At 36.6% G+C, this 14,765-nt stretch overlaps 2 protein-coding genes across 3 annotated transcripts; both read right to left on the bottom strand.

Annotated features, from left to right (window-relative positions):
* Positions 1–1,503: 1,503 nt before the first annotated feature.
* LOC130747756 (30S ribosomal protein S9, mitochondrial) lies at positions 1,504–4,857 on the bottom strand. The gene is made up of 4 exons (XM_057600776.1): positions 3,995–4,857; positions 3,165–3,605; positions 2,151–2,231; positions 1,504–1,939 (listed from the first exon to the last, which is right to left on the bottom strand). Exons 1-4 carry the CDS (start codon positions 4,638–4,640, stop codon positions 1,848–1,850), a joined length of 1,260 nt encoding a protein of 419 aa, XP_057456759.1. The 5' UTR covers positions 4,641–4,857; the 3' UTR covers positions 1,504–1,847.
* Positions 4,858–6,112: 1,255 nt separating this feature from the next.
* On the bottom strand, positions 6,113–13,898 carry LOC130747755 (uncharacterized). 2 transcript variants are annotated; one of them, XM_057600775.1, is made up of 10 exons: positions 13,730–13,898; positions 11,347–11,483; positions 10,981–11,043; positions 10,798–10,884; positions 10,539–10,701; positions 9,851–10,043; positions 8,619–9,457; positions 7,880–8,494; positions 7,530–7,595; positions 6,113–6,750 (listed from the first exon to the last, which is right to left on the bottom strand). In XM_057600775.1, exons 1-10 carry the CDS (start codon positions 13,802–13,804, stop codon positions 6,634–6,636), a joined length of 2,355 nt encoding a protein of 784 aa, XP_057456758.1. In that variant the 5' UTR covers positions 13,805–13,898; the 3' UTR covers positions 6,113–6,633. The 2 variants fall into 2 exon arrangements, with proteins under 2 accessions (XP_057456758.1, XP_057456757.1); XM_057600774.1 differs by lacking the exon at positions 13,730–13,898 and adding an exon at positions 11,882–12,808.
* Between the last annotated feature and the right edge of the window lie 867 nt (positions 13,899–14,765).

Below are 14,765 nucleotides of genomic sequence, written 5' to 3'. Positions count from 1 at the left end.
GAACGAATCATTACTCTTTTTTTTCTTCGCATTGGAATGAAGCAAATGTCCCTTAATAATCGTGTTTCTCTACTTTTCGTATATGTAAATGTGTGCTGATGAATGGTAACGTCAAAATAAACACATTGTTGGATAGTCACAAAATAAATATTATAGAAGAATAATTCTAAAAATATTATATTCTCCCAAAATAACTAATAAAGGGATATATGTTTTGATTATTTGGCAACAATAGATTAAGTCGCATAAGTGTAAAATATGAAAAACCGGATTTTTTTAGTACAGAGATACTAAAAGAAAGATAAAAGAGAAGGCACGAAGACTAGATAACGCCTTAGAAAAATAGGTGCCTCAGTAGTCATCCACCAACGCATATACAACACCAATATGAGGACTAGCAAACACCATCAAAGACGATGAGTTCCTCGCTTCATCATTCCCTAAGAAATTAGCCACCGCATTCCCATCACGAAAAATGTGCTTCAACACCACTTGCCACTACTGCTTACGGAGGTTGCAAATCCAACTGAGTCTAGTAGAATATCAATGAAACCTTGGTACCTGTCACTGAGGAGACATAGCCAAGAACACAATGATATGACGAAAACCACACTACCAACAAACCTGCAACTCATAAGGACCACCAAAAGTTTCGCTATCAGAATCTCATACTCTCAAATGAAACTCGTGTACCCAAAGATCCAAGCACCCATCACATTACGAACCACACCGCCAAATCCAACACACTCAAGAATACCAAACGACAACCCATGGATTAAGAGCCACTCATCCATCACTCGGCACCTCCCACAACACCCAACGAGGAGTCAACGAACACAACACCATCACGAACCATGACCAACATCGTACTTCCTAGACGATGAAGAATGAGTTGTCATGACTTTAGCTTGATGTAAAAAATGAGCACACATCTTCATTGCCAAACAAACCAAGCATGAACCAACATGTTCGCCACTCTCTTCGAGGCATTGCCCGCAACCATGCTGAAAAGGACATAGTAGCAGAAAATTGGCGTGAAGCCAAACCCTACCCACCCACACAAGAGACATCATGCCGCGATTAGCACATCCCAATCTCAATCTTAAATTTGACTGGCTATCATAAGTCCATCCAGTTAAAACTTTTTTTAATAAACAATATTATTTTTTAAAGTTTGACTCAAACCTATGATATTATATAGGACCTCACTCATTTCTTCCACCACCTCCTCTCTATCACCCTTCCCTCAACCTTCTCGACTCCGCATCAACCACCACCACCACCGGATATTATTATCCTCCCTCCCCCACGAATCACCACCCATTATAACAAACAGTATTAGTTTAACGAGCCAACGCCAAATTTAGAACTTGAACATCACCTTACATCAGATATCATATTCGCAGGATCCGTCAACAAAAAGGCTCTTGGCACACTCTTACTTTAGCTTAACAGGTAAAAAATGATTTATTCCCACTTTTAAACAGAAACACAACTAACCCAAAAACGAATAATAAGTACACATCATTAAGGAACAGATATGTAAAATACTTCTCGATACATATATCCCTACAATGACTAACCAAATTTTCATAATATAACATTCATCATGCAGTAAGGTTAAAAAAAATTAGCAACCAGTAGCACTCTGCAAAAACTGAATGAATCGAAACGTATAAAAGTCCCATGTGAACAAAATTTTCTACAATTAGAGTCATTGAAATTTTGAACGTTGATCACATCAAACGAGATGATGCAGTACATGATCAACTAATTTCAAGAGGTTATTGAGGAGTGCCAATAATCCATTCAAAAAACCGCCATGAAGAGAAAGGGTGCTCCTGGTATTAACGCTTGACCCATTGGAAACTCTTTCTTGCTTTGGCCTTACCTGGCTTTTTCCTTTCTACCACTCGTGAGTCCCTTGTCAGGAAACCAGCTGGGAAAGATTCAACAAAAACTAGATTAGTAAATCATTATAGCACAACACATAACAACCCAGCCACACAAGTAAAAGACTAACTAGCATGAATCCCAACTTGGGGAGGCTGACATGAGCAATGATAAATCAAGAGTTTCACAACATGGAGGGGAAAGAAAGTGTAGCAAAACAAATCAACAGATACAAAAAAGGCAAAAGGGCTATATACCGTTTCTAAGTGGAGGTCGCAAATCTGGTTCCCAGTTTTGCAAAGCCTTGCTAATCCCCAATCGTATGGCTCCTACTTGCCCTGTTGTCACGAAACAAGTTTCATTGATTTAGAAAATAGGAAGGGAGAATGAATCACAATTCGAGCCATGTTTGAATATCACCAGCGCAAAATTAAAAGTTTTGGCAGTGATTAACTAAAGGGCTAAAATTTAAGAGGCAGAACATATTTTGCCCTAAATAAAACCACAAAAAGAAAATGGCAAAAGGAAATGAAAACATATCAAGATTCTAGAGTTGACTGCTTTTGATGCAAAGGATGTAGAGCATACAAAAGAGATAAATCCAGTTCATCAATTTTTCCTGTATATTTTGCATTGGCACACATGTTATTCTTGATCAAAATTAAATAAAGCTCAGCAAAGGCCAATTCCAGTACGACAAACAATGCAGGCTTGATTATTTCTTGAAAACACTGCTTAAAAAATTTCAAACTAAGAAAGGGCTCAGAGATGTGTTAAGATCATTATTTCCAAACCAAGTTTTCAAAGCAATAAAAACAGAGCGCATGTTTAACTTAAACCATCTAGATGAATAATGACCAGTAACCCACCTCTGCCCCTTACCCCTGCCCGCAGCCTCTAAAACTAACACAACTCTCCCTCTCTCTGCTTTATCTCCTTCATTAGAGCAAAAGACACCACACCACTCATGGTACTTCTTATTCTCACTAATTCTATGCTTCCAAGTCCCAACTTCACTCTCTATGCAATCATTTTAACAAACATATAGGATTCTTTTTACAGTTGTTCGAAATTTAAAAAGGTATGGCAATGACTCAGAAGGATGTCCGCAAACTCTAAACAAAAACTCTAATTAGCAATTACAAGCTGACAAAATCATAGGACACAAGTAGGCATCTTCAGTAAAATGAATAAAGATTATCATATAATGAAAGAAACTGGTGCATCATGGGAATTCAAATAAAAGACAAACTAGACGTCCTTCAATTTACCTGAAACACCACCTCCTTTCACAGTACAAGTGACATCCCAGAGCCCCAATGTCTTTGTCTCAGAGAAAGGTCGAAGAAGAGTGGCACGATGCTCGAGCATGGGGAAATAGACATCGAATTCTTTCTCGTTCACTACAAATTTACCACATCCAGGTTGAACCCAGACACGGGCTATGCTGCATTTTCTTCTTCCCGTTCCATAAGCGCGTCCTTTTTCATCTACTTGTCTCACTCTAGCTTTTGCCGCTTCCTCTTGCTTTAGACGCTCAATTTCAGCTCTAGTGGATTTACTAGTATTCTTCTCATAGCGCATATCTTCTATTACACTAAGTGGGGGCAACCCCTCAATCCCTTCAAAATCTTTCAAGGCAATCAAACTGTCAAGCATTTCATCCGTGATACCAGAAGCAGCAATCAAATCACCGAAAGCATGTTTTGGTCCTGTAATTACAGTAGTTAAGAGACATTACAACATTGGTATATCATATATGAATAAACTCAAAATAAACAAAAATAACTACTGTTACAATGTACAATATGAAGTCACAAATTTTTGCCATATAAATAACTAACTTCAACATTATCCTGGGTGTACTCGTGACCGTTGAGAACAGCAAATAAAGACGTATTTCGTAATAACTCAGTTTCATGTGATGTAATCATAACACCTATTACAACTTCCACATTCAAAATATGTGATTTACGATGCCTCATTGCTTAACTATTAATCAGAATCATGGCCAATTGAAAGCTACAAAACACTGCTTCAATATAAAAAAAATCATGAGAACTGTTTTGCCATTGACAGAAAATAAAAAGTGGATCAAAACCTTTGACAATGGCAGTGAGAGCTTGCTCTTCCTTCTCAAGCTTCTCAGCCTCCTCTTTTGTTCTATCCACGGCACCGAACTCCTCCACCGGGCCGACATCCTCCGGGAACTTAAACACATCAACCTCTCCCTCCTCCTCCTCCTTCAAGCTCCAAGGTTGGAAATTCTCAGATTCTGCTCCCACTCCAATTTGATCACCACCAGAATCACCAAAACCAACATTGCCGCCGCCTTCAGTTTCTTTGTCAATCCCTTTAAATATATCAACCTCATCTTTATCATCAAGACCCTTCTCTTGCAACCACCAAGGTTCCTCCTTCTCTGCAACTGTACTATCCCCAATACCTTCCCCAGTACCTCCTTCCGCTTCGTTCAATCCGGGGAGGCTTCCGCTATCTTCGGTGAAGAATGCGTCGAACTTCTCCTCGTTCTCATCACCCAATGTCCCCCACGTTCCCGAAGTAAACGGACCCCTTCCATTTCCATTGCCATTTCCACTGTTGTTGTTGTTGCTGCGGGAAGAGAAGGGTTTAGGGACGATTGTGAAGAAGGGGTTGATGGGTGAGTTTGCGAAATGGGGTTGTTTGGATGGAAGAGTGAAGAAGCGACGGAGATGAGAGGGTTTGGGGATTAAGCGAGAGAGCATGGTGATGAGCACTGTGACTGTGATTGGTTGAAGATGAAGATGTCATTCATTCATTCATGCCTCGGTGTCGCCGGTGAGTTGACGGCGGCGATCTGAGCTGAGAAGAGGTGGCGATCGGAGTGGGTTGGTGACAGTGAGAGAGGGAGTGTAAGCTGCGAAGCTGGGATTTAGGTTTACGGAAAACAAGAGCTCAAGTCGGCGTCGTTTAACAATACATAGAAAAATGTTCTTAGCTAATGCGTGAGTATGAGTTCAAATGCTTAAACAAATTTTTTCTGTGATTAGAAAAATAATTCCTCCTGTATAGAACTTTTTTTTGGTAATAAAAATTAAAAAGTTTGGGTGAGTTCGGCTCTGATTACTACCACGGATAAGGGTATGTTTCCGAGACCATCGTTCATCAACACAATTCTCATATCGGTATCTAGAATCAAATACATAACTTTATGATAAGAAGTGTTTTATCATTACTAACTGAGTCAACATGTGTTAGTAGATTGTAGAAACGTTGTTAGTTGCTTAAATAAGTAGTGAAGCTTATTAGGACAAACTCAAGATAGCTTATTGATATGTATAAGAGTTTATTCATATTCAAATAACTTAGAAAATAAGTTCAAATAATTTATAAGTAGATTATTTTTTCGTTACAATTTATCGGTAGATTATAAACTATTCACAAACTCACTAAAATATTTGCATTAGCATTTATACTAAGCTTAAGAAAGCTCTTTTAAATAAGACCTAATTTGTTTTTAGCTCCAAACCTAAATGGCATTCTTGCTAAGATTCATTCTACCAACAACGGTGTGTTTTTGGACTATAATGATATTATTTTTTATTAATTGTACGACCGCATGTATCTTCTATGAAAAATAATTTTGTTTGAATCAGGAACATTCACATCATAATGAAACTAACTCTCCTAGTGTGATTATTTTTCCCGTTCACGAGGCCGAAACTTTATTTAAGGAAAATCAAGCATATACTAAACATGTTGTTAATAAATTTTTATGGTGGATAGAAAAGTGATTTTGAAAAAAATTAAATATATAATTTTTTGTTGGAGAAGATTTAATTAACAAAGGGTTAATTATGAATCTAAATATGTTATAAATTCTTTATTCATAAAATGTAGCTATATTTAAAAATTAAAAGTAATTCCACTCAATTTTGTAAGTACTTCTTGGATGATGGATTCTAGAATTTCAATAAATTTCAAATGTTGAAAAATTGAGTTGAATTCATTAAACTTCTTATCTTTGTAAACTATCTTATTCTAAAAAAAAATTAAATTCATTGAATTTTAAATTCTTTTGTTTTGACAAAACAATTGATTTTTTTCAATCGTAAAGGTCCTTTTTGTATGTATAGGCCTTAAAGGTGTATATAGTTAGCCAAAATTATAAATTCTAAACTCTAAATCCTAAACGGACACCGATCTAAGTCAAATTAGCTCCTTAAGACAACTGATGTAGAAATAAAGAAAAGATTATGATGGAAAGCCATAACATCCTTATTGTCTAGAAAAGGTAAATTGGTAAAGCTAATTACTAAAAAAACAAAATAAAGACTAAAGTAGTGAACCTTATTATCTACACTATAAAGGGCTTATCTACACTATAAAGGAATTATCTGAGGCATAATCTCGTTCATGCTGTGATGCTGTAGCCCACAGCCTCAACCTGTTTTTATATTATTTACATCTATGTTACAAGTAAATACACAACTCATCTCCTCAAGGCTTACCTAAACATTGTCATTTGTCAATTTCGTGTTTGTTTGGTTTTGCGTTAGAATGTGGCAGAATCACTTGATTTTATAAGCTACAAGACATAGCTTCTCCACAAATGCTCCACAGATTCTGAAGGAGATAAGCTTGGAGTTGGTAACTTGGACCTTCCTTTCTTTCTTCTTTGTTAGCATAATAATGTCACTACAATGTACATCAAGTGCTACTGGCTAATCATTCTCATATGAGAGGTTGTAGACAATCTTATGAAGATGCTGCTGCTACTGTAATCCAATAATTCTCTAAGCATAAACTGTTTGGAGTGCCAATGATCCGTGACCAGACCCATTTTGTCTCCTCTATGAGTTTTATTTCTGCCAACTGCCATATATAAGAGGAAGTGTCAGCCATATTTTTGTTTAGTAAATAAATTTAGCACTACCCCACAATACATGAATAGTCTTGGTCCCTGAAAAATATAGGGTCAGTCATTTTCATTCCCCTACTAAGAAAATAAGTAAAATAGTCTCTGAAAGTTAACAGAAAACAACAATGGATAATATTCATTTTCCAAGGATTACATTTATCTTGATTTTCATCTTTCAAGGGTTAAAGTGACTGTTTTTCACCTTCCAAAGACTATTTTGCCTATTTTTCATCTTTCAAGGATTAAGTTGACCGACCCCATATCTTTGAAGGAGCTAAGCGACGATTCACTCTTTAGCATCTTTGCTTTTGGTAGAGTTTGAATTAGAAATCAGCAATATGAAAAGATCATTGGCAAAAGAGTTGAAACTCTAGTAATCCAACTACATTGCGGGAAAGAACTTTTCAAGTTATCGTTATAGTGTTACTATTATCTATTATTGCTGCCTATAGGGGAAGCTTCAGCAGACAATGATGAAAGAAGATTGACAAATGTGAATTTGAGATACATACACCTTAATGTTTATTGCATGGACAGCAAAGGGAATCATTTAACAAGATTTAATTAAATTTAAGTTCACTTGAGATTGAGTAAAAGATTAATATTTGATATCTGAAACCAGGTGATCACACACATCATCCAAGTTTTTCTTCCAAATATAAGAATGGATTATGTTGTCATATTATGATTTTCTAACAGATAATTGGAAATGCCAGTGAACTAAGGTTCTTACCCTGCCATCTCTGAGCTCAAATATGGCAGAATCCTCAGAAAATGGAATTGGTCTTGTAGATGCCACCTGCGTCGTATAAGATTCAAAATCAATTCTATGTCAGAAATTATTCGTTGACACCTGCACACTGCGGACACCCAACCGACACCCCAAAAAAAATTACAGAGTTCTACGCAAGTTCTACCAGGTTTCAAAAATTACAGTTTCCGGATCACATTATGAAATTTGGTTTCTGAAATGTAATCTTTTGGGGTGTATGCTGGGTGTCCATGAAACATTATTATTGTCACTTTTTTATTTCAAAATACATGTCATTTCTAATGAACTTGTAACTTTAGACTAATATTTACCTTAGGGTCACATTTAAAGACTAGTTCGGCAAGGTTTTCCTGGTCCTTTTTCAACCCAGATGCAAAATCTGCGCCAACCCAACCTCCTTTCTCCTCAGTGAATCCTCTTTCTCTATCTGATTCAACCATTTCGTTTCCCATAGAGGGGAAACCACAATCCTTCCACTTCCATGCATTTTTGTCCATGTATCTTAGGTACACTTTTCCATCTGAACCAATCAAAAGTAGTTGATTCCCTCCAAAGTTAGGACCAGGTGAACCAACCAGTGCTACACCTCTATAGGGAGTTCCATGTTCCACCCAGTTCCATGATCCATACCATGTATTCCAGTGGTACTCAATAAGACTACCTTCTCTTGAAAGCATGAAGAGAGAGCCAGAGAGTGCTTTTGACAATGGTCTTATAACTGTTCCAGGAAACTGTGATAGAACCAAATGCTGAGATTTTTCATGCTCATGCCACAAATTAGTCACTTTGTTGTACTGGTATAGGCGACCATTTCTTCCAGTGACAAAGACTATATTCTCCCTGAACAATTCCTGGTCAACAATGCATGCAACTTTAACATTGGGAGGGTTTCCACAGTCCTTCCATTTAAATTTCTTCATGTAAACCTGTGCAGAACATGTAAATATTAACTTCTCCAGTGCATAGCTGTATTTGATGGCAAAACAATTTATTCTCAGAAATGCGTTTTTAGTTTTCTTATTATGCGTAACTTTGTTACTGTTTACCTACCATGAATTGCAGTAATCTTCCACTTTTGCTCACAAAGAAGAGTGAATCATCAGTTGTACTTGTAACCCTCCTAGCAGTACCTGGTAATCTATCCCATGGTTGACCTCCAACAACATTTCTTCCTTTTCTCATAGCAGTGCAATTCCTCCATGCTATATCATGGCCACTCCATTCTCTAAGAAGCACACTCCCAAATGTATCAACCATGAATAAACTCCCATTATAGCTCCCAACAACACCATTCATAGTTGTAGAGCTATCATGCTTCAGCCATACCCATACACTCTCAATGCAAACATGTTCAAAAATCAAACCATCACTTGTTACTAAGAAAAATGACTTTCCTTCATACATCAAACGCAAGCGAAAGTTACAACTAATCCAATCATCCGGCAGATTGTTTTCTTCAGCAGAATTTATTAGTTCACTGCCTTTGCCGAGAGATAAGTAGTAATGATGTTCTTGGCTTTGTTTTCTTCTACCTGTTACAGAACTCATTCCTGAATCCTTTGACTCATCTTTTATACCTGTCATACAATTCCGGGGGCCGCGTTCTTCTGTGCAATATTCTGCATTCCACCCTTCACTCTCTGGGGCATCTAATATGGACCAAACATACTTCATTGATGCCTTCCTTCTAAAGTTTTGTGGTGGGACTGGTCCTGAACTTTCACCTCCTAGTCCTACTAGATGTAACTCTGCAAGTCTACCATCATCTAGTGCAAACAGTATCCTACCAACTTGTAATGGTAAGCCAGGTTTCCCTCTAGCTGCTTTCGCGTGTAAGGGGTGCTGATGACTTCCCCATGCTCCTGGAGTTTGATTGTTTTGAATTGTACCTGAGTTCATGTGAGAATTCAGTGCCTATAATGTGATGAATAGTTTGAATGACGATGACGACAACGGAAGATTTATCTCACTAAGTGAGGTCCATTAAATGGATCACTTGATCCGTATTAAAGAATAAAGATACGACTAATTTTAGGCCTAACACGACATTTCTCCCTTATCCAAGCTTAAGACCGGCTATGCATAAGCATAGGCCGAGTTTGATGAATAATTTGAATCATGAGAGATATTTTTATGTATCTTACTCCTCCTTTAGAACTTTCTACAGCTTGTATATAAATTGCAATAATCTTTCAAGGTTTTCTTCACATCATTATAGAAGCAAAGTATCAATCATGGATAAAGTTAAGCAGACACAGCTTGTATATAATGATATGACTGACCTCCAGATTGTTTTGGTATATGATATTCAAAAACAGATCCAGATGAAGTAGTGAAGAATAAAGAAATGAAACTTTCACTTGATTCATCTAGCAAAGCTGGTGTAATAGAGGTCAAAGTTTGATGTTGGGGCCTGCCATGGACTACCCATTTCCACTTCCTTTGATGCAATCTTCTCTCCACCAAAGCTCCTTCCTGTATAATTATCAAATATTTTTGAACAAATAGTATCCAAGCTCAGATAATTCCATTAAGATGAAATTCTATTTATGCCAAATTACACATCCTCAAGAATTGAGTGATTTGATCATTTCATTTAATTCTTGAAAAGTTTGCCATTTGATATCATGGTTTGACTACTATTAATTTAAGCAAAAATCTAGTTTCTCTCTTAATCACTTAGTGTGTTTGGATACCAGTTGAGTACAACAAGAATAGACTTTTATCTCAATCCATAAGAAGAGTTTTGTTCGTGTTAGTCTTGAATTGGGCGTTAACATCCGTTTGCACCCCCCGCCCCACAACAAGTATCCAAAACTCATTTGAAAAAATTTCATGGGACTATAAATTTTATGAGTCATCATTCACCAGTAGCTGCTTAATTACTTACCTTCACTGAAGGCATAAAACTGTCATGCAGTCATATTCTGTCAATGATAGATATTGATAGAACATTTTTATTTACAGTACCTTGGTTAAAAGAAACAGAGATTCCAAATGATCACCACTTAATCCATGTAAAGTGCACCCTTTAGATGGTACCAAAGGGGCATGTGCCACTTTTTCTTGCCATATGTGCTTCTTCCATGATGGTTTTGATTTTCCATCATATTCATAAAGATCCCCAGCAGAACTACATCACAACATATACAGTTAAACTTGTGAGGCTCCATAAAGGTGAAAAATGATGTTTGGTACATATTAGTGACAACACAAACAAGTCACACACCTTATGGTGTATACTACTTCTCTTGTAGAAGCAACATCAGCTATTGCTGCTACATTTGCTCCAGCTGGTTGGCCATGATTTGTCCATCTGTTCTATATATGACAAAATAGGACCAAAATTTTGGTAATACTAGCTTAGGATAGAACTTGAGTATGAATATTTGCTCCAAAACTTGAGTTTTACCTTGGAGGCTCAACCACAGCAAGTTCTACCAGTGTCCCATTCTTTGTACAGAAATAAGCTCTCCTGTCCACAATGCAACAACACAAATGAGACACTATGAGAGTTTGATAGGTTTCGGCAGGGATCAAGATCGTCTCATGTGGCAATTTCCTCATGAAATTTATGTCTATCTCTCTCTATATATGTATTAAATAAGTGGGACCCTTTGAAAATTTATGGAGAGAGATAGACACAATGTTTCCCTTGACATTGCTATCTGACATGAGAGGATACTAATCCGTTTCAGCCGTGATGGAATTCAAAAACATCCTTGTCTTAGATTATATATGTTTAATCTCAGAAACTAAAATTTCAATGGCTACTCACTTGCCATCATCTGACACAATGCCTGACTTCATTAGTATCAAAGAATTTTTCTCCTGATCATTATCTGAGATTTGATGGAGTCTAGGTGTGAATTCAACCCAAACTGCTTGTGAGGTTTCACCAAGCTGCACATGCATCTGCTAGACAAAAAGAAAATTAGTCAAAATCAAGGAGAAAGGCATTATTGATTGCAGTTGCACTTCCAACAACTTGCAGAATACCAATTCTTTAATGGGGGGATGGAACCAAGTGAAGAATCAAATCAAGTTAGTGACTAGGACTTGTGCATGTCTGTACATTTTTGTATAATTGATTCTAAAACCAGAATCGATTTTGGAGAGAAGCTTACGTCAGTAGCTTCTGACTTTCAGAATTGATTCTGAAGAAAGATAAGCTGATATAAACATGCTACTAAACTACATGCCAGCTTGCCAGGCTATGTGGATGTTTTGTTTTACATGTATTGGAAAAGAAGAGTGGATATTATTATTCTCAGTGAAATGGAATAATCTTGAGAAGAACTGATTCTAGTAACCTGATACAGATTTCCTGTTTCAGATAGAGCAAGAATGATCTGATTGATGATGAAAACTGCAATTGCTCTTCCTTCTGATATTGGTAAGTCATGAGGGGCAATCACCCATTCTAGTCCATTCCAAAACCTCTCATAGATAGACCCACTTTCACCAGTGACCCAGATAGATGTCTCAGACATTTTGGTCAAGGAAATTCTCTTTCTTAGAGGTAGAACCACATCCAAGTGCTCCTCCTCCTCCACTCCTATTTTACCATCCTTATTGATTTTCTCATCCAATTCATGTTCTTGGTCCAAGCTTTCCTCTCTGGTGTTCACTTTACTACCTTCACTAGTAACACAATTCACCAGATCACAAGGAAGTTTCACTTCAACCCATCTCTCATCTTGTTCACTGAATTTCCAAAACCTATCAGTTTTCTGCTCAAATCTCTGATTCCTTTGTTGGAAAAAATGATATGGACAGCATGAAGCACAATCCACAGCTGCACATAAGCTCACAGGGAATAGGACCCAGATGCCATATATCAAATGGAACACTGACATAGTGGCATGGGGACCCTGATACAACAACAACAACAAAAGCCCTATCCCACTAAGTGAGGTCGGTTATATGGATCACACTACGCCATTGAGCTCGATCATAGACCAGATTAAACAAGGGATAATCATAAGAGAGCAATATAAAACATAAACTCCTAGAAATTAGGATTTGTAGGTTGCTCTAAGGACAAATCAGTATGGGCCATGGATGTAAAGGGTGTGATCATCCGATCAAAGAGCTTGGAAAAGCAATTTTATTATGCCTCCAAGTAAGATGGAATTCATTATTTGAGATTTGAATATGTTGGGGTCCTGGTGAAGAGAATTGAAGGTTTGTGGGGCACCATAAGGACAAGAAAGTAATATCTGCAGATGATGGTTCTAAATAAGAAAGTAGAATCTTATATAACTACCACTGCAACTGGTGGTAGATACATGTCTTTCATCTTTGGTCAACTTTGAAGGCAATTATGATGAAATAAAATATCATAGCCTTTCTTTTCACCAGGGCAGTTTAACTACCATTTTAATCACAACTAATTAAAATATATTGCTAACTTTCTCCTACATAATAATAATAGAGAGGAAATTTTTGCATAAGCATGATATTAATGTATTTTAATATATTTTTTATCATGGAGAATCCATGTACCCAAAAACATATCATGGAGAATCCTGATGACTAGGTGTAAGAATAGTTGCCTTATATGACCAGATTCACAGTATCTACGTTTCCTGTTGGACAACCTCAATTCTCATGAGTAAAATCACTTTTAAATGCAATATAGATGTTTGAAAGAATTGATTTCAATTCCAAAATCAATTCTGCGTAGAAACTAGAGAGAGTAACTTCTGCTTGAACATAATCAGTTGTGAGATTCTACAACAGGATTTCACACCATTACCCTAAAAAATTCACTTTTCTTCATAGATGGATTCAAAAATCAATCATTTTCAACTCACTTCAACTTTTACCATTTCAATTTTACTGAAATCAATTTTATCCATAATCAATTATGACAACGTTGATTCAGACACGCACTCCAATTAGTAGCTGCTCTTGGTTTTATCATCTCATTGATATTTAGGTAATAGATTTTGAATAATTGTTGGTTTGCTTTTGTAAAGAAAACGCTAATAAGATTCCTTTTACTACAGTGGATCGAGATTCCACTACCTTGACACGATGCAGCAACTACTGAAGAATATCATGGTGTGGTTCTCTGTCATTGGATCAATATCAGGACCCTACCAACCAATGGCTGTGATATTTTAAGCTTTGAATGAGTGAGTAGAAAATCTTACAATTAGTTTCGTGTCATGCTGGTATCTTCTTTTGAAGCCATTTGCAAATGAAAATGACTTGAAACACATCAGCATTGAGAAATGTGTGGCCTCCCTCCATCAGCATTTGCAAAGGAGCCTCTTTCCAACCCTCCTTTTTTGTCTACTATTAAATTTAAAAGTAACATGTCTACAAAAATAATAAAGAAAATATGATTTTTTAATGAAGTGTCATTTTTTAATGAAAAAGATGGAAAATGGTACATTTTACAGTGTTACATGGAGTTATCTAACATACTCCACCAATAGTAGTATTTAAAATATGATAAGTCGCTTACAATTCTACAGTTACAATAAGATATTGTGCATATGAAATTGTTAATATATATTCAAGGGCGCTTTAGGCCTCCTTGGCCCCCACGTACATGTGATCATCATACCCTCCTTTTCCTTATACAAGAAGAAAATGGTGTAACTATTTTCATAGGCTTCTAAATATGAGGATGCTTATCTCAGCCACCTTGAAAAACCTTTGCTGTTTCATTCTCTTGTGTGAAACTGTGAATATCTTAATAATTTGACTAGACAAATTGACCACAATTTCACCAAAAGCAGGGTTAGTTGAATACTTGAATATAGGTCAGCCGCAACAGTTGGTTAACAATTCGTCTTTTTTAACTTAGGAACTTCTGTTGTTTCATTCTTTTAAAAATCACCACAAATTACTTGTCTTGCTAATAAAAATGAGTTCTGGTCGTTTTAGACTGCCAAAATTGGATTTTGTGTGCACTCCCTACGAAAGACTGCACTCCCTGAGAAAGAATCAAAGTCATAATGAATAAAAAGTTCACATCACATAAATTGAAGGGACTCTTCAAAATCCTAGAAGCTTTAATATTATGCAGCTTACCTGTAATAAACATTTTCACCTTTTATCCCCAGATATTTTCAAGTTCCAACAGAAACTTGTTTAATGATACACAAATCATGACATCCTAAAGCTCTTCTTTGGCTGATAACTCTTATGCTTTTATCATAAAAACAAGAAAGAAGGAAA

Source organism: Lotus japonicus, chromosome 3 (assembly GCF_012489685.1).
Source record: "Lotus japonicus ecotype B-129 chromosome 3, LjGifu_v1.2".
Lineage (NCBI taxonomy): Eukaryota > Viridiplantae > Streptophyta > Magnoliopsida > Fabales > Fabaceae > Lotus > Lotus japonicus.
The sequence above is the reverse complement of the archived record's forward strand: the minus strand, read 5'-3'. Positions and strand labels throughout refer to the sequence as shown.

Coding starts and splice junctions, on each gene's coding strand:
- LOC130747756 (XM_057600776.1), bottom strand. CDS start 4,640: ATGCTCTCTCGCTTAATCCCCAAACCCTCTCATCTCCGTCGCTTCTTC. Junction 3,606..3,994: donor TCTCACTGCCATTGTCAAAG/GTTTTGATCCAC, acceptor CTGTAATTACAG/GACCAAAACATGCTTTCGGT. Junction 1,940..2,150: donor GCGACCTCCACTTAGAAACG/GTATATAGCCCT, acceptor AATCTTTCCCAG/CTGGTTTCCTGACAAGGGAC.
- LOC130747755 (XM_057600774.1), bottom strand. CDS start 12,427: ATGTCAGTGTTCCATTTGATATATGGCATCTGGGTCCTATTCCCTGTG. Junction 8,495..8,618: donor GAAGATTACTGCAATTCATG/GTAGGTAAACAG, acceptor TGTTCTGCACAG/GTTTACATGAAGAAATTTAA. Junction 7,596..7,879: donor TCTTTAAATGTGACCCTAAG/GTAAATATTAGT, acceptor TATACGACGCAG/GTGGCATCTACAAGACCAAT.